The sequence below is a fragment of the Stenella coeruleoalba genome, assembly GCF_951394435.1.
Source record: "Stenella coeruleoalba genome assembly, chromosome: 10".
Lineage (NCBI taxonomy): Eukaryota > Metazoa > Chordata > Mammalia > Artiodactyla > Delphinidae > Stenella > Stenella coeruleoalba.
In genome coordinates this window covers 100,069,849-100,093,958 of record NC_137156.1, presented here as the reverse complement: position 1 = coordinate 100,093,958, position 24,110 = coordinate 100,069,849, and the positions used below count along the sequence as shown (strand labels likewise).

The window sequence follows — 24,110 nt, the reverse complement described above, 5'->3', positions numbered from 1 at the left end:
CTTCATTCATTTTTTATGGCTAAATAATATTCCACCGTAGGCACAGGCCACATTTTATTGATCTGTTCATCTTCTGATGGACCTTTCGGTTGTTTCCACCTTTTGGCTACTGTGAATACTACTACTCTGAACATTCACATACATGCCTTTGTGTAGATATATGTTTTCATTTCACTTTTGAAAGTACACAGGGGGCTTCCCTGGTGGTGCAGTGGTTGAGAATCTGCCTGCTAATGCAGGGGACACGGGTTCGAGCCCTGGTCCAGGAAGATCCCACATGCTGCGGAGCAACTAGGCCCGTGAGCCACAACTACTGAGCCTGCGCGTCTGGAGCCTGTGCTCCGCAACAAGAGAGGCCGCGATAGTGAGAGGCCCGCACACCGCGACGAAGAGTGGCCCCCACTTGCCACAACTAGAGAACGCCCTTGCACAGAAACAAAGACCCAACACAGCCAAAAAAAAAAAAAAAAAAAAAGCCAAGCATTTGAAGCCCTTTAAAAAAAAAAAAAGAAAGTACCCAGGAGTGGACGGCTGGGTCATATGGTAAAGTGTATATTTAACCTCACAATAAACTGCCAATGTGGGTCCCCATGTACCATTTTGCATTCCCATTGGGAGTATATGAACGATCTAGCTGTTCCACATTCTCACTAACACTCGCTACGGTCAGTCTTTTTAGTTTTTGTCACTGTGATGGAGGAAGAGAGGCAGCTGTAGTTTTACCTTGCATTTCCCCATCCTCACTCTGAATCACACGGTCAGCTGCCTGGCCAGCGCCAGCCCCCAAGGGGTCCACAGTTGGTGTCAGGGCCTGAGAGACTGCAGTAGCCTTAGCTTCAAAGCCTGTCTCCACTGATCCCTTGGGGTAAACAGAGGCGAGTGGGTGTTGGTGGTGGAAAAATCAGGGAAAGAAAAGAGTGTCTGGGTGGGTGGGGGAGCCGGACGGAACGAAGTGAAGAGCTGACTCAACTCTCAGTTTCCAGGTTGGCTGCCTTTGTTTTTTCAGCACATTGGAATCTCCTGGCTACTAGTCTTTTATTTCCTTTAATTAGCCTTCCCCACTGACAGCGACGGGTCAAGATTTCTAGGAAGTGCTCTAGACAACTCTGCCTGACAGACATCCATCCCAAGGAGTTCATTCCTTAGAGCTGAAACGCATCCTCTCTCTCATCCTCAGAGCTGACTCTAGGGGCCGGCGAAACAGTTGTACTTCGGTGCCCTGACTTTTCATTGAAACTTTACCTCCAACACAAAAGGAGCGTATTATTTACAAAGCATCTCTATCGCCTAGAAAATATCTTCCCGGGAAGAATTAAAACAGTTACACATTAAAACCTCTTAAAAATGCAGGCACGCATCAGCGGCCTCTAGTGCAGACTCGTTGGGCGTCTATTGGGTAGGAAAACAAGCTTCTAAAGCTTGAAGGCAAAGTTGACTTCCTTGAAGGACACTTTGTTGTAAACCTGGGCATCTTCGGAGATTCCTTAAAGAACAACAGGCCACACAGTTACCACTGCAGGGAAGGACATTTCCTAAAAGTGGTGAGGCAATTTTAAGAGTTTAGAGCAAAATACTCAGAAATCAATTTCGAACTGACAAGTTTCTATCCCCGGGCAGGAGACAGATCTATAAAGAAGTAAATGATAAGACAGCATGGTAGCTGTTACGACAGAGAGGACAGGGCACTGTGGAAGCACAGAGGAGAAAGCAACTATTTGGAGGAGGTTTAGGGCTGTCAGAGGGAAAAGGGGATATTGAAGTTGAGCTCTGAAAGATGAATAGAAGTTTGTTGGAAGATAAGAGAAGGAACCACCTACCTGTGAGAAGAACATACGTAAGGCACCAACATGTGAAACCATGTCCAGGGCTCAGCCGAGATTGCAACCACCCAAACGCCCCGGGCACCACCTCCTTGGTACTCGAACCTTTCACGACTCAGTGGCCTAAGCCTGGTTGACAACCCAGCTCCCCTAACAGCTACGTCAACTCTGGGAGGCAGGCGGGTCAGGGCTGGTTAGACCCTTGCTTTTCCAGAGGAGGAAAACGAGATATAGAGAGGGGCCGGGGCTTGCCCACGCTCGCAGGATTAAGAAAGGGTAGAGTCCGAACTCGGATGAAGGTCTCCAGGTTCCCAAGTCGCTCTTCTAAGGTGCTTCTCACAAAGGGTCAGGAAAACAAACGCTGGACCGTGTGTTAAACCTACATTTTCTTACTTGAAGTCTCAAGACTGCTCCCATTTTGCAGATGAGGAAACTGAGTTTGATTACTTGTAGCAAGAGCTCTGTCCACCTGAGGCCTCGCACACACACCAAGCGGCCTTCCCATATCTGAAAAGAGGCTGGATCAAAACTTCTTTCCACACTGGCAATGGTCAAGGCTGCTTTGCTGAGCAAGGACTGATGAAGACACAGGCCTCTGGAGACGGTCATATTTTCTGCATCGACGTGGCAAATCACTTGCAAAATACCACGGTATTGAGTGGGCTTTTTGCAACAGAGCTCTTGTGACAAGGCAAAGAGGCCATAACGCTCTGGGACTCGTGCGCCTTTTGAAAAATCATCATTTTTTTCTCTTTTTGACAAATAACTCAGATCCCGGGCCAGCGTCAGAGCAGCCAGGGGAAGTTGCCCTTCCCCCTGGCGGCACCCACTTCCTCCCAGGCCCAGGAGAGTGCGGCCTGGCTGCTATCTCCCAGGCCGCTGCTCTGTGAGCCGGTCCCAGGTACCCGGAGTTTGTTTTATGGATGGGTCTGTCGTGAGTCAATATGATAATGTTTCCTGTGAGAACTTTATTTCCCTGCATTGTTTGCGAGGTCTGTGTGTGTGTCGGAGCACGTACTCATCACCACAGAGGCTGTGCGCCTGTGCGCCTGTGCCCCGGCGACGGGACGCCTCTGGGGGTGGGGGGTAGGGGCCCAGGGAGACCAGAGGCGGGTTGTCCCCGTCGCCTCTGGGGCCGCCTGGGATGCTTCTGAATAGTCTCACTAGGGCTGGAGACGACCCTCTCTTTCAGCTTTTAGCTCCTTGATCTGCAGGTGGGGAAACCCACAGAAGATGCAGGACTTGTCTGAGCTGAAGCAACCAGTGGGGAGGCACGTGATACAAGCAGGGAGCTCGCCGGTCCTGGGTTCAAATTCTGACATTGCTACTTGTCACTCTCAGCAGCTCAGACTGCCAAATGGGGTTAATACTCGCCCCACAGACCAGCGGTGAGCGTTAAATCAGAAAACAGGTCCACAGCAGGGGCCACAGCAAAGTATTCTTGCTTCCCCCCATCTTCTATGGAATACAAGTTGGGGCTGGAGCTGCAGCAAGTGCTACACAGCAAACGCCTCAGGTGGGCGCCTGAGGACCCCAGAGGCATCAGCGCGCCTGGCCCACACTGGTCCTCCTCGGACCATTTCATCAAAACCAGTGGACTCCTGTGGCTTCCAGAACAGAGAGGAAATGGCCCCGGGTGCTGAGAGATGGCTATCAGGATTAGTCAGTGGCTTGGCCAAGAGTTTTAAAGAACAAACTATAAGTTGCCCTGGTTCTCCTTAACTTCCTAGCCCACCGCCTACCTCCTTCTCTGCCCTCTGCGCCCTCTCCCCACCGCGCCGTATCTGGCGCTCAGTGATGGCCCCACGTTCGCGGTGCTGAGCTTCCCTGCCTTGCCTGGGTGGCCCCCCGGTAACTCTTCCAACTCTCATTTCCTTCTTCTGCAATTAGGGAAATTTTCCAGTGGATTTCGGTTGTTTTGATCTGCCCAGCATGTATCTCCCCTTCTTCTAGAAGCAGAACCCAGTTTGGGTTTTGAGCCCCTCTCTGCTTCACTAAATGCAGTCTGTTAATGGAAGGGCCCCAGCCAAGCCAATCAGATGCCCTTCTCCTGGGGTCTGCATTTTGAGGGGGAGTAACACAAGGAACGAGAATGGTTACAGCGGCCTGGTCCCGTAGAGGCTTCCTAAAGAGATGAGCTGGGTCTGCTGCGTAGACCCGGGACCCATCCTTCCCGTGGCATGAGCTGCGAGTCCCCCGCGGGCCTTCCCAGTAAATTTCGTTTGCCCTAAAGTTACACCCTAAGTAATACACAGTGTGCATATACGCTGTGCGTCCGACGCCATTTAGGTCTGAAAACAAGTTGATGTCTTGCCTCCTCAGCTTGTCCCCTGAGCAGGGACCGAGCCATTTATTCATTCACTTTTTAAATTAGTTCAACAAACCCTTACCAGGTACCTACTCTGTGCATCCGTGCTGGGAGTTGGGGTTCAGAAATGAAAACACGGGATTTCCCTGGCAGTCCAGTGGTTAAGACTCTGTGCTTTCACTGCACAGGGGGGACGGGTTCCATCTGCGGTCGGGGAACTAAGATCCGACAAGCCATGCAGCATGGTTTAAAAAAAAAAGAAAGAAAGAAAGAAATGAAAACATAATGCCCTCCTCCAAGCAGCCCCAAGTCGTGGGAACACCGAGAGAACGTACAAGGCCACCCTCCCGCCACACACCGACTCATCTCACGACTGCCAGGGGCACCTGCTATGGGCCACGTGCTGGGCTGGGGTGGCAGCAGAGAAGGTGGCATCCCTGTCCCCACAGAACCCACAGCCGGCTGCGCAAAGTGAACTAAAATGACCTCAGAATTCCACAAGGTCAGAGTCTGAAGGCCATCCAGAGTCCAAGTGGCCCGATGGCTTTTAAACAATCCTTTGGGGTCCTGAGGGTTGAATGTCGCTGTTTCATGAAACATTCTAGTTCTTTACGCCTTGATTGAGGGATAATTTACATACCACAAAATTCACCCGTTGTAAGTATACAATTCAAGGTCTTTTAGAAAAGACGTCACCACAATCCACTTTTAGAACGTTTCCCTCACCCTACGAAGTTCCCTCCTGCCTGTTTGCAGTCCATAGCTGCTTGAAGCATTTTATTTTTTTACAGAAAGCTAAAGGAACATTGGAGAACCAGTGATCTGTTCTAAGCCACTGATTCTCCAGGTGGGGAAATGGAGGCCCAGAAAGGAGGCAGGGCCTACAAAGGGCACGGAGCGAGGCAGGAGCATCGCTGAGATTCAACCCCAGGACAACCTGATCTCAAAGCCCAGGTTGTCAGCCCTCGGTCAGCGCGGAGCAGCGGGGAAGCGTCCCAGAATCCCGCAGGCTGAGCTCACATCTTGGCTCCACCATTTACAAGCCCTGTGACCCTCTGGACCTCAGTGTTTTCCTCGGCAAGTGAGGGGAAGAACGGTACCTCGTGCAAGGGTTGGGGTGTGGATTCCCCGAGATCTCGCATGTAAGGCCTCGGCACAGCGCAGGGCGCAGGGTGAGCCCTCAGAGAGAGTTGGCTAATGATGGTCGTTTCACCATCTCGCTGTCTCCCAATTTGCCCTCAGAAATTTGGAAGTGAAAAAGACAGTGACTAAACAAACCAGCCCAGGCCCCAGATGGAAATGCCTGTACACAGGCGGCTTTCTAAGAACATGGTGCAACACCCGCCCTGGGGCATCATCGCCCTGTTTGCAGATGGAGCAACTGCCAGGGTTAGGGGGTTGCTCAAGCAGCCTGGACCCGGCAGGGAGACGCAATGCCTGCTGTGCCGTCCTCTCCGCTCTCAGCGTTTCCCAACAGGCACACAACAGACACATTTCATCAGCGACCAGGGAGCCTGGCTCCCCGCCCACCCCCCGCCCAGAGGGGCCAGAGGTGGGATTCTGGGGGACCTCAGGAAGGCCCGGGCCCTGCCTCCTGCCCTGCCCCAGCCAGCACTGCTCAGCCGTCGCAGGGGCCTCTGCACCACATGGAGATGGGGCAGGGCACCCAGGAAGGAAGAGGACTTATCACCAGGGCGCACGCTTTGCGTGCATTATCTGTCAGCCCAAGAAGGAAGCTATTAACATCACGCCCCGTAACAGCTGAGGAAACTGAAGTTCACAGAAGGGGGCTGTTTGCCCTGGTAGGGAGCTTCCACGAGAGGTGGAATTAGGTCCGGGTAACACTGCTTCTGCGAAAAGAGTGATTTATTTTTCGTATTTTGGACACATGGGAAAGAGTTCTGCCTTTGAAGCTAAGTGGATGCGACTTTCAGGCGAGTTGCTTAACCTGAGACTTCGTTTTGGGGAAAGCACTGCCCGGGTTGCGAGGTTGCCACAGTGATGAGCTCCTGTTTGTCAAAAGCATCTGGCGCGGTGACTGGGTATTGACGGAGCTCCTCTGGGCGCAGGGCATGGAGGATTCTCAGCTAAGACAACACCTCCAACCCAGAAAGTTCCAGTCCCTGCGACGGACGGCCAAAACCCTACGGGAATCTAAGTTCCCTTTTGACGAGGATTAGAATAAAAGTGCTATGGAAGAACTAAGGAAGGACCCAGGGAGGGTTTGGGCCTCGAACGCCGAACGGACCGGGGACAGCTGGAGAAGGCTTCGTGGCCCTGTGTGGCTAGACTGGGAGGTGAGGCTGGAAAGGCCGGCTGGAGTCAGACTGCGAGGGTCTTCAATGATGGTTAAGATTTGTAATCTTATCCCGTAGGTCACGGGGAGCCACTGAAGGTGTCTGAGCAAGGGAGTGACCTGGCCAGAGGGGCCTGGATCTGCTGGCAGCTACACCGGAGTCGACAGGGAAAATGAGTTTCCTTTAGGCCCCTTCCCTGAGTTCTCCGATTGAATGAAAGCGCAAATGCCAATTGAGAACCCGCGATGTGCTGGGTACCTGCTGGATTTAGAAATGACTTAAATACATGCAGAGTTTTTACGAGGTGACTCAGTTTTCAGAGAGCAGATGATAATTCAGGGAGCGGGCAGCACTGCTGAAACCCGACACTCATGAGAGGTGCAGCCACCAGCAAAGACAGAAGCAGAGGTACCACAGGCCAGTCAGGGGAAGGGAGGAGTTCGCTTGTCAGGGCCACTTGGTTTAGGGACAGACAGCTCTGCACTAGCCGCTCTGTTGGGGTTCATCCTGATGACACTGGCAATGAGAAAAAGTCAGCGATGGTCTGGACACCATGTTGGCCAAGGCAGGGATCGCTCATTTTATGGCTACCACGTATCTAGATGCAAAGAGCACATAAAAAGAAAGGTGACAGAAGCAGTTCCTTCCTCTGGGTCCTTCCTCTTGACGACCTGTGTGGCCTGAATCAGGCTCCAGCTAAACCAGATCGACTGGGTGAAGCCACAGGAGGGGCTGGGGCACTGAGAAGGCCACTCTTTTGCCACTGGGGTCACTGGGTTAGCCATCGGACACCCATCATCCACCTTTACTTCCTTCAGACACTCCAAGACCTCCCACATCTGTATCGCCTGGTCTTGGGCTGCCTTGCAGAGGTGGTGTTGCCACTAACCAGGCTGCTGGCTTTCGGCTGCCGGCCTCGGGCTTGCCCACACCCCAGATGCTGCTGAAGCTTCTCCGGGTTCTCCCCACCACTCCACGGCAGCCACAGACTCCAGGTCTGCCCTTAAGCTCGGGCTGACACTTGCTGCTCTGGGCCCACAGACGCACCCTAGAAGAAGCCTCTATGTTGCACCAATGGAGATGAGGTTTGGGGACAGATGTCTTCCATCTAACTTCCTACCTCTCGGTCAAGAGTGGCTCCTGCTAAGTCCCTGGCCGCTTCCTCCGGGATCCATCAAGGGCAGACGCAGCGCCTGAACCCACGGCGCTTGAAGACCAGCCAAGCCCAGCGCACACGGCGGTGACCCGAGCCACCCCGTCTGGAGGCCCTACAGTCCGGGATCCTTCAGCCTTAGGATTTCAAAAGAGGGCAAGGCCAGCGAGGGCTGGAGGGGCCAGGAAAGTAGAGGAGAAGGAGAAGAGCTTGAACAGGAGAAAAAACATGAAGGAGACAGGGAATGGAAAGAGGTTCCAAAAGAGTGCCACTGTGCATTTGCTTGCTATGGGCATTTGCCGCGGGCGGGACACCGTGTGGGCATATTAACTCCTGACTCGTTCTTACTGCTGTAGGAGATTCCAGGAGGAAAGAGAGGTTGCATCTCCACCTCTCCACATCAGCTTCTCCCAGAGAAGAATTTACTGGCCTTTTCTCCCCTAGAGCCTGTGCTCCCAGAGGTGACGGTGCTGGATGGCTCTGGATAGAAGGGGTAGAAGCGGGAAGGAAGGGGCTGTGTCCCCAGAGACTGGGGACCTGGGAGGTGGCCTGGAGGCGGCTGAGCTGCTGATGGGCCTACGGCACGGAGGCCGGGGAGGAGGGGTGGATGCTGGAGCAGTGACTGTGACTGGGGTGGGGTGGGGGGGACCTGGGTCAGGGAACCCTTCCACCCTGGCTGGGCCTGCGGGTTCAGAGCCGCCCGCCTCTGAGAGACCAGCGAGTCCTGCACGCGTGGCCACGGGAGCGTGAAGACCAGAGGCCCTGCTTCAACTTCCCACGTTCGCCCACCCTGAAAACATCCTCATCGGATTTAGAGAGAAAACATGTTGACGCTCATCCTCAAGCACCGTGGCACAGCCTTGCCTGCATCACCTACAGCAAAGAAATGTCGAAGGAGAGGAAATTCCCACCAAAGGCCGGCAGTGGCGGCCACGTCTGCTTTTCTTCCGCGTCATCCAACGTTTGCACTTTGTCTATCACGTACACGAATTATTTTTGTCATAATATTTTTTTAGATGATGAAGCAGGTTTCCAAACAGCATTTTGGTAAAAAAGACATTTCTGTAAAGGTATGCATGTGTCCACGTAGCCTGGGAGTTTGGAAGATGTGAACGGCGCTTGCCTCTCCGTGTCATGTTGTGGTTAATCCGTAACTTCTCAGTTTTCGTTTTGAAATAAATATTTGAAATAAATAGAGAATTTCATTCTCTATTAACTATGTATTTTTTCTAAAATAAAATGAATCGCACAGTAAAGAAACATAAATGAAAGATTGTTCCCTCCAGCTCCAGAAGAAGGACACGGGGGTGGGGATGCTCTAAGTCCGGGTCCAGAGGTGATGTGGAGCCTGGCCAGGGCTGAGGTGGACGGTCCCCACGGGAGCCAGTGTGGAGCAACGACATCGGGCCGGCCAGGGAGGGACCGGATTCCAGTGGCTGTGTGTCCGGCAACCCTCATCCATCCCGGCATGAGTGTTTGCATCAGACCTGGGAGGAAGTGCCCTTCTCTGCCCCCGCCAAGTACACACCCCGAGGCCTAAGCAGACCCCCTCCTAAACGTCACGTGTCACGGCCTGAGCTGGGACGCTGATCGTTCGTCAACAGGCGTTTCTCGGGTCCCTGTCGTGCTGGGCCCTGGGATGCAGAGATGAACGAGATAGGTTTGGTGGAAGGAGCGGGGCTTAGAAGACCCACTCCACCTCTCCATGGTGTGCAGCCTTCCACACGTTACTTCACCTCTCTGGGCTTCAGGGCATTTCTCTGTAAGAATGAGGACAGTGCCACCGGCCAGCAGAGTCAAACAGGATCACAGCATATGCGAAGCCCCCAGCGTAGATATTGGCACAGAACAGACTGGTCAGCAGAGGTCAGGCTCCCCTGTCCTCCTGGGTTTCCTGCAACTTCAGAGCCCGGGGGAAGAGACGGACAGACAAAAGAATATTTGCATAACAACAGTAACAATGCCGGCAACCATGACAACGATGATACCCTTTATTACCCCTTTAGTTTGTGTCAATTCCTGTGCTAGGAGTAGGAACAAATTACCCTGAGAGGACAGGGTTACCATTCCTGTCTTCAGGAAATGATGCTGACGATCAAAGAAGTGGAGTCACCTGTCCAGGGCCGCTAGAAAGGCAGGGATGGACTGGACTCCAGATCCGCCTTGCTCTTTGCCATGAAACTATACTCTTCTCCAAGCCGATCAATGCCAACACAGAGGTCTGTCCAGGGCGTTAAAGGAACACAGGACTGAGAACACGGTGAAGGGGGCCGGTGGCATCGAGGGCGGCTTCTCAGAGGTGATGACATTTACGCGGGGCCTTGAGCCGTCGGTTGGAGTGCACCAGGCTCCGTGTTCAGCAGATGCGAAGGTGAATAAGATGGTGACTGTCCCGCTAAGGGGTGCCCAGGCTCTCGTGGAAGTCAAGATCCCGGCTACGGAGTACCTGAGCCACATCCCCCTTTACGGGCAGCCCGCAGCACAGATTCTTAGGCTGCTCTAGGTGGGAGGAAACTGAGACTCACCCAGGCTGACAGGCTTTGCCCGAAGCCACAAAGCTTGCAAGTGGCAGCGCTTGAAGGCCGCTCTCTCAGACACCTAATGGCCCATGTTTAACCCCTGGGTGACACTGCAAACCTGGACGGCTGCTGCAGGAAGCACCCTGTGGTCAATGCAAAGAAAGGGCCTCCCCTCTGACCACGCACCCTTGGGGCAGAGATCCCCGTCCTTAGAACAGAGGCGCAGCCTGCGGAGGGGGTCTGAGAGTCCCGGAGCCCCGAGTTCCGATGCTGACTCAGGCCCTAAATAACTGTGACTGTGGATGTCATCGCCCCCCTCAGCCTCAGTTTCCTCACCTACAAGAGAGATGACGATACCGCCCCCGTCCCAGGAATGCTGTGAAAATATGAAATAATGTATATTCGGCGCCCTGGCCTGTGGCTGCCACTCAGCGGATCCCCAATAAACGCTTGTTGTGTTTGTATCTAAGGAGCCCAGCACTGTTTATCGGGGCCTCTGACTAGCAAACCCTTGACCCAAACCATTACACAACATCGGTCCTGATCATATGAGCCTTTGCACCAGAGCTCAGGTCCCCTGAGTTCCCGTGGCCTTATCCTAAGATGCTGAGCCCCACGTGTGTGGCAATAACTGTCTCACGTGGTGGCTGCCCTTCTTGCAACGGGGACGGTGGAGACAGCCAAGAGCTCCATGGTGTCACCACCGCGTGCTCCGTCCCAGAGCGGCCGGCTCTACCCGGGGATTGCTAAACACGCCCCGTGTCCCTGGCACCATCCAGGGAGCTCAGCCAGGGCTGGAGATAAACACGGTCCCCAGAGCCCACCGTTGGTAGGGGCACTGACGTTCGACTCTACCGTCTTCCATTTGTCCACCTTGTACCCTGCATGGCCTTCAGGGTCAGAGAGACCAGGGTTCAAATCTAGGCCCCACCACTTCTTAGTTCTGACCCTGGACAGCTCAGTTCTCTTCTGTAAAACGTAGCCTATCATTCCTACAGTTCAGGGTTGCTGTAAAGACTAAATGGCACGATGGGGGCGAAGGTTCCAGGACAAGGCCTGGCTCAAAGTGGGTGCTGAGTTTGTGTCAGTTTCCCAGGGACCTTAGATAACCCCCTTTTCTCTCTGGACTCACTTTCTTCACATTGGATGTGAGACTAGACGGCCTCTCGGGGCCTGTCCAGCTCTCAGCCTCCAGGCTTGTCCCAAACTGGAGCAACCATCTTGGGTGCTGTCAGTCATCGGGCAGGAAACAGAGGGCAGAAGCGGCTCAATGTCACCCGGCCACTCGGCTCAGAGGCCCAGGACCTCCTGCGCCCCACTCGCAAGCAGTAAGGAACTTCCCCTTGAGGTCAGCACAGGGGCTCAGCTGGTTCTCCGCCTGCCACCAAGGCGTCTGGACTACCTCCTGGGCCACGTTGAGCTCCTTGAGCCTATTCGTTTATGGTTCTCTTGACCACTAGCTTGTACTGGCCTCTCCTTATTAAATCTCTATCTTAAAATTCCAAGAATAATACGAGTCCTTGGGGGTAGGGGCTGCGTCAAGCCTTGCACGATGCTGGGACAGAGTCAACGCTCGCCAAACACTAATTGGGTGGCTGTACGTGCCAGGCTCTGGGCAAACACTGGGGCGGTAGCCAGCCTCCAGGGTGACCCCCAGTGATCCGAGCCTCCCGGTATCCATGCCCCGTGTAGTCCTCTCCCACGGTGAATAGGGCTGGCCTGCGTGACCAATAGGACCTCGTGGAAATGACAGAATGTGACTTCCAAGCCTGGGTGATAAAAGGCCTTGTGGATGCTGCCTTGCTCTTTGGGATCCCCCACCCTGGGGGAAGCCAGCTGCCACGTTGTGAGGACACTCAAGCAGGGAGGTCTACATGGTGAGGAGCTGAGGCCTCCCGCCAATAGCCATGCAAGTGCACCATCTCGGAAGCAGATCCCACAGCCAGAGCCAAGCCTTCCGAGGATGCAACCCAGCTGACACCTGGATGCAACCTTTGAGACAATCCAAGTCAAAACCTCCCAGCTAAGCTGCCTCGAAATCTGACCCAGAGATACTGTGTGAGACAACAGATGATCATCATTGTTTTAGGCCACCAGATTTGGGGGTAATTTGTTACTCAGCAGTAGATAACTGACACACTCAAGGCACAAGATTATATATCAGCGCAACCAACCACTCATTCCCTCTTCTGAGGGACTCTGACTCACTCACAGCCCCCTGTACCTAAAACATAGTCTTTTGTCCTGCTTGGAAGTTTGCCCAGTTGTGGATTACTGACCGTCTCTCTCAGGAGCACCTGGCATGTGCACCTACAGTGCAGGTTCGGGGCTGCACACAGGACCCCTTTGGCAGATGCACGTGCACCTGGTGCCCACGTCACATCCCAGGCCCGCTTCTAATCAGCCACAGCTGTGGGATGCTTCTGTGCAGGCTCAGGCTCACCTCGAGCTGTCAGAGGCCCGTGTCTGGAACGTGCAGCACATCTTTCCACATTCTGCCCCAGGATTTGCTCCCAGGTTGTGGGAGCCTTTGAGACCCACATGCAGACACGGTCAGCACACCCCCAGGGTCAGTCCTCAACCAGTGGGGGACGGGGACTGCGCTTCCGGTGAACAATCTTGGGAGTATTTATCCACTGAGAGGCTAGCAACGTTGCCACCACACACTCACACTGACTTTTTCTCCTTGCCTGTCTGGTTCTCCTCACGCCCTCACTGCTGCTTCCTGTAATCACCTCCCCCCGATACCATCTGCACCAAAGGCCCAGATGAACCCATTCTAAGACATACCGAATCAGAGTCTGGACATGTCCCGGGACACGTTTTCAAGCACCCTTAACAGTGACAACGCTGCTTGCAGTGGAGTTCCCCAGCATGAGGACCAAGGGCACTGCTTTCAAGAGTTGCTGAGCCATCAATGTGCTGGGCACCTTCTATCTGCTTCCCTAGATCCACATCCTACCTTTCTCCAGGCTGGAGGCTGACCTGCGCAGTTTGCATGAATCGACATCCTTGCCCTGTGGTTTCTGGCCAGCTGTAGTCAACAGGACGCACACCTGAGACAGAGAGAGAAAGAGAGCCGGATGGGGGCTTATTCCCCTGGTTCCTGCCCTGTCGGGGCCCCATGAGCTGGCCACCTCCCTGGACCAAAGTCACTCTCTTGCCAGCTGTCTTCTCCCCACAGCTTACTCTCCCTCCAGGTTCTGGTGACTATTGTCTCTCTGTCACTAAGCCTTGCCCTGGGTCTGCACTGCCCCTTGTGGTCTCTCTACACTCTGCCCGCCCCTTTAGAAACAGACCCCTTTATTCAGCCCTCTTTAAACTGCTCAGCCTGAGCGTGCCTGCTGTTTTCTGGTGGGGCCCTGAGACAATTCTGTATGTGCTCCACGTCTGTTGTGGATGGAATATATCACGTTTCCCTCACACGACTGAAGCCGTCACCAGCTATTTGCTCCTCCAGAATTCACTTCCTTTTCCTTTAGCAACAGCTCCTGGTTTTTGTTTAGAGATGTCCTCACCTTCCCAAAGTGCTGGAGGGGGCGGGGCTCCATCCCCTGCTTCAGGGGTGGGCATGAGACACAGGGATAAGCGCATTGGCTTTTAGCGTCCCCCTGGATGCAGGGATTGGGTAGGTGGTGTGTCATGCGACTTTGGTGGGCCAATCAGGTTGAGGTTCTAGAGGTTGGCAGGTGCTCCCTGAAAAGACTGGCTGTTCCTGGTCCGGGGGCTGCCTGACTTCACTGGACTTCTTGGGAGTGTCAGAGCTTCATCTGGGGCTGAGGTGCAGTGTGGGAAATTGGCTCACCCCTTTCTCTGTCAACTTAAAAACGTGCAAATTACTCAGCAATTCTGAGCTTCTCTTACCTCTTCTTAAAAAGGGGCATAGGAATTTTGCAGGAGCCCCGTTGGATTCTTGTAAGACTCAGGCAGAGAACCCAGGAAAAGAACTGGGAACAGAGATTTATTAAAGAAGCTCTTTTAGGCTTAACCCAGAGGTCTCTTCTTTCCTAGGACCCAGATATAAGTCCGTGGAGCTGGGCCAGGGAGAGATTTCAGTGACCGTCCCCCGCTGGGCTCAGAAATGCACCTCCCCGCACTGAAGACTCTGTTACCCAGTCAGCCTCCTGAACCCAATTCACAGGCTTCTCTGTTGCTCACGGAACTGACTTTCTGTGGCTCCAATCCACCGGCTCACCTGACGGGCCCAGGAATGTCTGAATCACCTCTCCTCCATACCCACATAAATTATCATCAAAATCTGATTTTCCCATATTTCCAACAGACAGGGATCTCTGGGAAGAGTGGGAGCCAGGCCTGAGAGCGGGGGCTTTCAGGGCTAGCTTGCGCTGGCCGGAGAGGGGAGCCCGGCGCCGCCCTGCTTGCTGCCTTCTGCTCTACTCTGTCCTCCAAAGCCTTGAGTCCCCCTGCAGACGGCCATCTGGTCACAGCCAGGCCAGCAGGACAAGAAGCAGTGAAGGACCTTGCTTTGCATAACGGCTCCTCTGGTGCCTGAAATACACCATTAGAGCCTCATTTCCTCGGCTTAAACATTGCCCTCTTCAGATTCTCTTTGAAAAACGCAAACGGAAAAATAAGAGTCCTTTTAGGATCTGGATTCGGCTTCATTTCCCGGTGCTCTTTCTTATGAGCCGTGTCCCACCCCCAGTGGACTACTTAGTGTCTCCAGAGCCAGGCCACGCTGGACTCGGCCTTCACGCATCCCTTTCCTGACCCGCAACACCCTTGCACACTTCCTCCCGCGGGACTTTTAAGACCCAGCTTACTGGATGCCTCTCCCACCCCCGGGCTGAGTTAGGGGCTCCCCTCTGTGTCGTCACAGCAGCCTGGACCACATTCCGTCACTGCCCGCATCACTCTGACCGGTAACCATTGGTTTCCGTGTCTGTCTCCCTCACTAGACAGGGCGTTTCTTGAAGGCAGGGCCCATGACTGGATCCATCCAGTGTCCCCCGCACCCAGAGTCTGGTATTCAGGAGGCGCTCAGGGCGCTCCCACAGCCCGTGTGGACGGCTGGCTGCCATTACTGTTAACGGGGTGCCTTAGCGTGGGCCCCTCCACAGCAGACCCTGAGCAGGGCTCTGCGTGGACGTCAGTTACTGGGAGGCGAGGAGAACACCACAGGCTGGGGGAAGAGAAGTCGGCCCAAAAAACCTGTGCTTTCAAGCCGTTTACCACGGTGGGAGACGTCATCTTCATCCCACTAGGAAACCCTGGGAGTCCGCACCAGAGGGGTGAGGGAGCTGGGTGTGTGCCCCCGACTGCCATCAGCCCTTGACTGTGGGCTGCTCCCGGGGAGCAGGAAGACCCCAGAGACCCCAGCAAAGACCATCAGGCCAAGCCGGCGGCCAGGTGCAGGCAAGGGGTGCGGGCGAGGGATGCGCTGGGACTTCTCCCTCTGCCTCCTGCAACGCCCCCCCAGACGGTCTCCGCAGCCCCTTCCAATTCTGACGACGCGCTCCCTGAGGGCAGCGACAGGCTCATTCATCTCTGTCCGCGGCAACAGGGCCGGGCTCAGAGAGGATGCTCTGTGGGCCCGGAAGGAACACTTGAGTGGGTGAGTGAATGAGGGATGGACTGGCGTGGTGACGAGGTTAGCAACTTTCTCCCTCCCTGGCAGGAGAAATGCGGTGTCTGGAGATCCCTGGAGCCCAGGGAGAACGTAGATGTGTGTGGGGGGCGGGGCAGGAGGGGCGGAGGGGGACAGTCCTTGGGAAGGAGGAAGACTGCCCGGTGGCTTTGAGGCCGGCCAGGTGGCCGTAAAGACAGGCTCGGTTCATGTACTTTACAGGGAAGGGAGGCTCCCAGCCTGGCCTCGCTGCTTCCGCCCTGGGCCTGTGGGGTTGCGTGACTCCCGAATGCTGGGCCCAGGGCGTGGAAGCGAGCAAACGCCATGAGCCGTATCAGTGATCTCCCGGCGCAGATATGGAAGTTTGAGGAGGCCCAGCGGGCTCTGCCCGACTGTAAAGAGACGTGATTGAGGCGGGTCACGGGGAGGTGGCGGTGATTAAGGGGGGCTGAGTCCCCGCAGACTTCCTGCCCAGCAGGTAGCAGGAGACCCAGGGAGTGAGATGGGCTATTAGTCATAGTGTAAACCCTCTCTGAGCTCATAAAACCTGGGCAGAGGCTTGGCTCCCATAGCGCCGGGGACAAAAGCTGATTCCCTGGGGTTGAACCTTAGCCCCTGGGCTTATCTTCCTCACCTCAGACCTCTTGCTTGAGTCTTGAGAGCTCCTGCCTTGGGGCCGGACTCAGGGACGCAGGTGGGGACATGGCTCTAAAAAGAGTGACAGGAGCTCAGTGGCCCCATGATTTCTAGTTTACAGTGTTTGCAAAGCACTTTCTCCTCCCAGTATCTCATTTGATCCTCCAAACAGCCTTGTTCCATCTGTAAACTGGCAATCATGTCCATTTTACTGATGAAAAAACCGAGGCCCCAAGGTTTCAGGCCTGGAAAAAATGGGGTGGAAAGAATACCCAGGGAATCAGATCAGGGGCTGAATTTCAACCACGGCGAGTCTAGTCTGGGGCTCCAGCTGAGGTCCAGGGACACAGGCTGGGGTGAGGCTGGATGGGAGGGGGGTTCTCCCAGGCTGGGAACTGGAGGAAGAGGAATCTAAGAGTGAAAGGACTCTGGCCCTGGGCCCCGCCGTCTGTCTGGGCCACGGCTTCCTGATAATAAAACTCTCTCTAAAAGGAGAGCTAGGAGCTCAGGGGAGGTTTCTGTTGAGTTATGGGAGAGTACTGAGCCCTACAGAGGAGCCAGAGCAAAGCATCTATGAAGTGGCGCTTCTGCGTGCAGAGGCCCCATGGGATGCCCACGGGGACCCATGCATGCAGCCCCTAACCCCATTCCTGGAGGTGAGAGTGAAATGGAAAGAATACTGTTCATCCCTGACGGTCACTCTTAGGGGAAGTGGGATGGCGTGTGACTTTGCCCACGGGAGGCTCTGAAGAACTGGCCGTTGAATAGAATCCTATTTCTCCAACGGCCCGCAGCACGTACAAGGCACTCAATAAATATTATGGAGCGAATAGATAAAAAGAAAACGGAGAAAGTCAAATCTCCTATTGACCCTGGTGGGAAAACAGGGCTTAGGGAGTCAAATGGATTTTTGGAATATTAGTTGGTCTCCTTTCCTGTTGCTGTCCTCACCCTCCTCCATCGTGCCCACGTGGCCCCCCAAGCCCACCTCCCGCTGAGCTGCACACACCCATCTGTGTGACAGCTAATGAGCCCTCCCCGCCCCGATGACTAACAAGTGTCCCCATCACCACCGCAGTATTTCTAGAGCAGAGCTCCTGCTCCTTCCCGCAAACAAGCCCCCATCTCGATAAAAAGCATGTCTTTCCGTGTCACCCACATCAAACCCTGAGAATCACCCTCTGTCACCCCTACCTGAAGCCGAGCCTGGACTGGTTCCCAGATCTCTCCTCTCCTTCTGTCCTCATGGCTAATGTGCCCCCTCACTTGGGCCACAATCTCTTCTTGTCTCATAACTGTCATAGCCTCTAGAGGTCTCCCCACCTTCCCATCACGTCCCATCTCCTCGCTTGCTGACAGAGGGGTCGCTAGAGCGAGTACCTCAACTGCCACCTCCCTGCTTAAAGTCTCCATGGCTCTGCTCTCCCCCTGGGATGAAGTCCGAACCCCTCCATCTGTCGGTAGGGGCCCCGCCCTAATTTGATTCCAGCCATTTCTCCTTCCCCGCTTCTGTTCCACCTACACCAAAACACTCACCCTTCCCAACATGCCACTCGCCTTTGCCTGGACAACCCTCCCCTGTCTCCCGGGAAGACCCTCATACATCCTCTCGGTCCATCTCAAAGGGCACCTCCTCTGTGAAGCCTTCCCTAGCCACCCCCGCCCCGGGCAGAGTTAAACCTCTCCCACAGCTGCACGGCGACAGAAACCACAGAGCTCAGATCATCCAGGAGATCTGAGAGAACCTCTTTTGACGTTGGACCAAGAAATGCAACTTTTGGTTGGGGGAGCGCGGCCGTCCCATCCAGCCGTGGCCGCACAGCCCTCCAGCCCAGGGCTTATCATCGTAAGGAGATGCCAACCAATTCACGTGTGCTGTCGGTGCAGGTGCTGCCACGCGGCACCGCGTGCTTCCCCCCACTAGCTTATGAGGTAGGCAGGAGCTTGCCCAGTTGTAAAGGAGGGATCAGAAGCCTAGGAAGGCCGTACGACTTGCCCAAGGTCATACAGCCAAGAAGGGGCAAGGCTGGGGCTCTGAACCCACCTGCCTGCCTCCCAGCCCTTCGACTTCCTGCCACTTGCCTGGTGGGACTGCCTGCCTCCCAGCCCTTCTACCAGCTTCTATGCCCGTCTCCTCGGGGTGTGAGCTCCTTGAGGACACGAGCCTCACCAGGCTCCTCTGAGTGTCCCCAGAGCTGGGGACGGAGAACCCAGTGGACATAGGCTGACCCCGAGCTCAAATCTCTTCCCCCTCCGCCCTCTCAGGCCGACCACTAGTGACCACCTCCCCTTCTGAGACTCTCTCCTGGGCTCCATTTGGCCCGATTTCCTTTCTCTCAACCATGCAGGGAGCAGGGTCACGGGATTCCAAGTATGATTATTAGCTGTGTGATGTTGGGCAAGGAACTTCTTTCCCTAAAGGACTTCTCTGTGCTTCTCACAGTGGGGTGCACAGCCTTATTTTAGGGGCACCTGAAGCCAGAGAAAAAGTGTAGCACCCCTCCCTGGAGGGTCTCTCTCTCCTTGAACTTTTGGGGTAGGGAGCAATAAAGTAACTTTTAAGTTATTTTTATTTTAAACAATTAAAAAAAAATATATATTTGGTGGAGTAAACTATAAAGTTTACGTTAACTTTAGAGAGAAAACACGCACGGGCTGCTTTAAGCTACACTCCTCAGGTCTCCAGGGAATATCATGGAAATGGGTCAGGAAGCACTGAATGAGATGGGGTGGGTTCCCGGATACCAGGACACCCTGGCTAGGAGATGCTGAATGAATCAACCCTCCCGTCTTCTTGCCCTGGTCCCCTCGGTCTGCTCTCACAGCTGGTCTAACACAGTGGAAAGAACTAGGGCTTTGGAGCTGGACGCACCCGAGCTTGAATCCCAGGATGGGCAGTTACTGTTCTGCGACCTCAGATTTAAGAGTCTCTGCTTCCTTTTCCAGCATCGTGGGCTTAGTGACACCTCCCACCTGTGCTGGACTCTACCTGCCCTGCAGGTTCACCCCCGACCCACCCCCTTCTCTACCCTGCCTGTGCCCCAGGGGCTGAGTCCTAGCGGGGATCGTGGGTCCTATCCGCGGGCTCTTTTGTTCTCTGGCTTCCGGTAGGATGTGGCCAATGGGAGACTGAGATGGGAGGATAGGAGGAGAGAGGGGACGGGGTCCTTATCCCCCAGCTGCTCTCTGCCATCTGGGGGACTCAGTGATGGGGCCCCTCAGTTCCCTGGGCCCAGGCTCCTGCAGGGAGCCCTCTCTTACAGCTGCCTTTCTCGGGTTTTAGTAACCTTCCCCCTTCCCCGCGGCCCTGGCTAGCCTTGGGGTGTCTCACCAGCTTTACTGGTTTCCCAGGACACCGCCCACCCCCCTCAACTTTGCAAATAGTCCCGCACTAAACTCTCCCCAATGGTCCCTTCTGAGTGAGCTGTTTATTTGCTGTGCGGCCCTGACTCATAAACTACCTCACTGGGTTTCTGGAAGGATTAAATGGCTGCAAAGCAGTTTATAAGTAAAGCTTGCATGGGTGAGAGGAATAATGACCATCATTAGGGGATCTAGCGGGGAGGCGGGGAGGGCAGAGGTGGCGCTGGCCAGGATCCTGCCCGAAGGAGGCCGCCCCTGCACCGACAGCTGGTCCCCCCGGAGCCCTGGGAGGCCTGGCTGGGAAGACGCTTTTTCGGGGCCCGGTTCCCGCTGCCGCTGCCGTGGCAGCAGCGGCAGCGTCATCGATCGCAGCGGGGCTCCCGGGGGCTCCTGGCCGGGGCTCAGCTGGCAGGCCCCGAGGCCAGGGAGCCCCAGCGCAGGGCAGCCAGCCGCTGACTCAGCACGACGCCCCCCTCCCCTCAGCCCTGGGTGGGAACCGGCGCCTCCGCGGCCCCCCGGCCCTCGCCCCTCGCCGGCGCCCCCTCCGCTGGAGCAGCCCAGCCCCCGAGGAGCACTGGCTGCCGACCGGTCCAGGGGGCCGCGGAGGGGAGGGCGCGCCCGGGCCGCAGGGAACACAGACAGGCTCCGAGGGTCAGCCAAGCCCCCTCCCCTCCAGCTTCCCCTCCCTCCACCCCAAGGTCCTGGGGCAGCAGAGCCCCAAAGTGGAGAGAACGGAGCCTCTGACTGTGTAGATGAGGAACCTGAGGCTCAGGGAAAGTGCCTTCCCGAGGGCCTGGGCAAATTGCTGTCAGAACCCGGGCCAGCGCTGCACACGCCTCACAGGCTGGAATCAGGATTTCTCCTCTGGCTGAGAAGAAACCATCTGGTCGCCAGTGTGCCCCGGTAGGCACCAGCACCCAGCAAGCTTGTGTGAGGTTGGAGGTGCTTGTATTTAGAAGATTCTAATTGCTTAGGAAGTCTAGGCGTGTCCCCCATACGTGATCTCTATTCCTTACAGAAACCTATAGGAACCGAGGTCTTCACAAGTTAGATGCTGAAGCTGAGGTCCAGAGGCAGGAAGCAACCTGCCTGAGACTGCACACCTAGTAAGTGGCAGAGCCAACACTCAGACTTTAAGTCTTTGATGCTGGAGGCTTATGCTCGACACCCAGGCAGCACTGCCTTTTGTTCTCGCAGAGACAGTGGGCTGTTCTATAAAAGAAGCCTAGACGGGGTGGGCCTCAGGAAGCTGGAGGGCTAGCCTAGCTCTGCCCCTCCCTTTCTTTTCTGTGACCTTGGGCTAGTTCCTTCACCTCACTGGGTCTCACTTTCTTATATGTGAATAATGGTGATCAGGCCTGCCCTGCTTCCTTCCTGTGATATTCTGTAAGACACGCAGCCTAGGTACTATTATTCCCATTTTACAGATGGGGCAACTGAGACCTGTTCCTTTATTCATGATGGATGAATTAGATGTAATTTGCTGAGGGGCTTCTATAGACCAGGTACTATGTCCCCAGAGAGGAAAGTGACTTGCCCAAGGTTACACACCTAGAACCTGGCAGAGCTGAGCCTCAAACAGTGGATACTCTAGACACACTTCCTGGCCTCCAGGATTGTGGACAAGTAGCCAGAGGATCACAGTTTTCTGACTCTAGCAGAAAGCCACTTGGATCCTCCTTGAGCCCAGCCCGTGGCACAAAATAGATCCCAGGAATGACCCTTTCCTGGGAACTTTTGGCCTGGAACATATTTACAAAACTCCAGAGGGGATGGAAATATCCCAGCCCACTCCCTACAGACCCAAATTAGCAATTTTCTTATTCTTTATAACCCCTCTGGAAATGCAAACTATGTAATATTAGTCTAAAATTAGGAGCATAAGTCACAAGAGGAAAGTCCCACTACTTTTGGAGAAAATGTTTTCCTAGCCTCATCCCAGCATTTGTTCTAAATCAGAACACAGCAGCTGTGTTTCAAATAATTATTTTCTCCTAGTACTTATGGATTGAGGGCAGAATGCTTTTGAGAGAACGTATTTTTAGTGTACTGCCAAATGTAGAAATCCAATCTCTTCACCTGGCTTTGAATCTATAGGATATTCAGGTAAGGCCCAGATACTTGAACAGGAAGAGACTGTCACGTGGGCTCAGGAAGCCTTCTTAAATGAAGGGTACTTTAATAACAAGGGCAATAATGTTGTCTGTAGCCAACACAGATTCACTGGTTCAGATGTGCCAAGAAACCATGTGAAGTGTTTTACAACCACTATTACATTTAATCATCATGATAACCCTGTAAGATGGGGATTACTATCCCATTTTACATATGCGGGTAATTAAGACCTAAAGAGGGGTTGAGAGATTGGCCAAAAGCCATGTGGTCATAGAGCCAGTAAGCAGCGGAGTTAGAGTTTTAACCCAAATCAGCCTAACAGTAAAGTCCACATGAGGGGGAATTCCCCGGTGGCCTAGTGGTTAGGATTCAGCGCTTTCACTACAGAGGCCTGGGTTCGATCCCTGGTTGGGGAACCATCCTGCATGCTGCATGGCATGGCCAAAATACAAAAAAAAAAGTCACACGAGGATACTGTCTCCCCTAAAAGCTGTGTTTTCCATATGCCAGACACAGTCCTAAGTGACTTATACAATAGTTATACAATATTTATACAATAATCTCTTGATTGTCACAATAATCCCTCTCAGGACTTGATTCCATCCTTTTCCTTTGCTCCCCAGTGCAGATACTCATACTAGCTTCATGTTTGTCCCTTTGAGCTTCTCTTGTTAAACTGTGTAATTCAACACCTTTGAGCAAATTAATCCTAGACTCCTAGGACCTTGGGCATGTTGCTTAACTTCTTTGACCCTCAGGGTTTCCTCTGTCCTTTGAGTGGGTTGTTTCCTTTAGCTCTAACTTTCTGGAATTCCAGGACAAATGCAGAGCCTGTCTGGAAATGGGTGTAGGATGCGCACATGGGGTAGAAATGACCTTGCCATCGAGGTGCAGGAACTTTGTGGTGAGGGGAATGAGAGGCCCTGGCTCCTGGGACCAGTGACAGGGAGGGTGGCAGGGTCCTTCAGCCAAAGGCTGTAACCTGACCCCAGGTAATGCGGTGAGTCAGAACCTCTAGGGTGCAGGAAGAAGCGTGTGGTATGCATGACCCCAGGGGCAGAGCTGGGCCTACAAGATTGTGAGATGGAAATCACCAAGGGGTCTGGAATGGAGAGAGCTTCCCCTGCCTCCAGGCAGCTGTTCAGCAGTCGGATAGCCATTGGAAGTAGTGTAGAGGGGATCTGACTTCTAGAGAGACTTTCCAGAATGCAAATTTGATCACGTCCCTCTTCTGCCTGACAACATCCACTGGATCGCTACGGCCTACAAATACAGTCCAAGGAGGTTCCTCAGCAAGGAGCGTGAGGCTGTCCCAACCCGACGCTGACTTGGCCACACGCACGTCTCACTCCCTCCGCTAGGGCAGCCATCCCTAACTTCTTGCTGTTTTCTGAGCTTGTTCAATACTGTGACACTTCTGTGCCTCCCCACATCCCCCGTGAACCCTTCTTCCCATCTCTAGACAGTTCATCACCAGCACATCTGATCTCATCAGCATTATGTGGCCCCCTCGAGGGCAGGGCCTCGACGCAGCCCCCTTCACATGGTGGCAGACGCCACCCCGACCGAACGGCGCATATTTTTTTTTTTTGCGGTACGCAGGCCTCTCACCGCTGCGGCCTCTCCCGTCGCGGAGCACAGGCTCTGGACGCGCAGGCTCAGCGGCCGTGGCTCACGGGCCCAGCCGCTCCGCGGCATGTGGGATCTTCCCAGACCGGGGCACGAACCCGTGCCCCCTGCATCGGCAGGTGGACTCTCAACCACTGCGCCACCAGGGAAGCCCCGGCGCATACATTTGATGAATGAGGTGGGATTAGATGGCATCTGACCAGCTTCTAAACTCCTAAGATGCCACTATTTTCCTTCATTCCAATAAGCATTAAATGGAGGGCCCAGCACACACAGGCACAGAGCGAAGGCTGGGGATATACAGAGAGTAATAGTGATAATTACGTAGATGGAGGCAACCAGGGGCCAGAGGCCAAGGACCGGGCTGGGGTGAAGGAAGAGGAAAATAGGGGGGTGGGCACTTAGTGAAGACAGGCGTCTCATCCCCACCCCAGGTCCTAGGTCGGTTGATGTGATCGTGCCTGTGGTTCTAGAGGTCTGAGCTCAGAAGATGTCTCTCCTGAAGGCTCAGGGATCCTACATTTTTAGGGACTCACTTGTGTACCCTGACTCTTTCCAAGGGAATAGGTATCCGGGGGCCAATTTCCAACCTTGTCAGCCCTGCCCTGCTTTACCAGCACCACACGGCAGGAGACACAAGCAAGTTAGGGCCTGCCCACAAAAAAGATTCGCCTGGTAGCCTC

The 24,110-nt window shown here is 54.4% G+C and overlaps 1 protein-coding gene across 2 annotated transcripts in view; it reads right to left on the bottom strand.

Annotated features, from left to right (window-relative positions):
• LOC307193293 (peroxisome proliferator-activated receptor gamma) overlaps nucleotides 1–24,110 on the bottom strand; it is a 216,665-nt gene that overhangs the window by 60,845 nt on the left and 131,710 nt on the right. Inside the window, exon 8 of one of the 2 annotated variants that reach the window (XM_079935056.1) lies at nucleotides 13,060–13,153. In XM_079935056.1, coding sequence (XP_079791182.1) covers nucleotides 13,060–13,153 — 94 coding nt within the window. Of the gene's footprint in view, nucleotides 1–13,059; nucleotides 13,154–24,110 lie in introns of those variants that run through there. The other variant, XM_079935053.1, reaches the window with a different exon arrangement.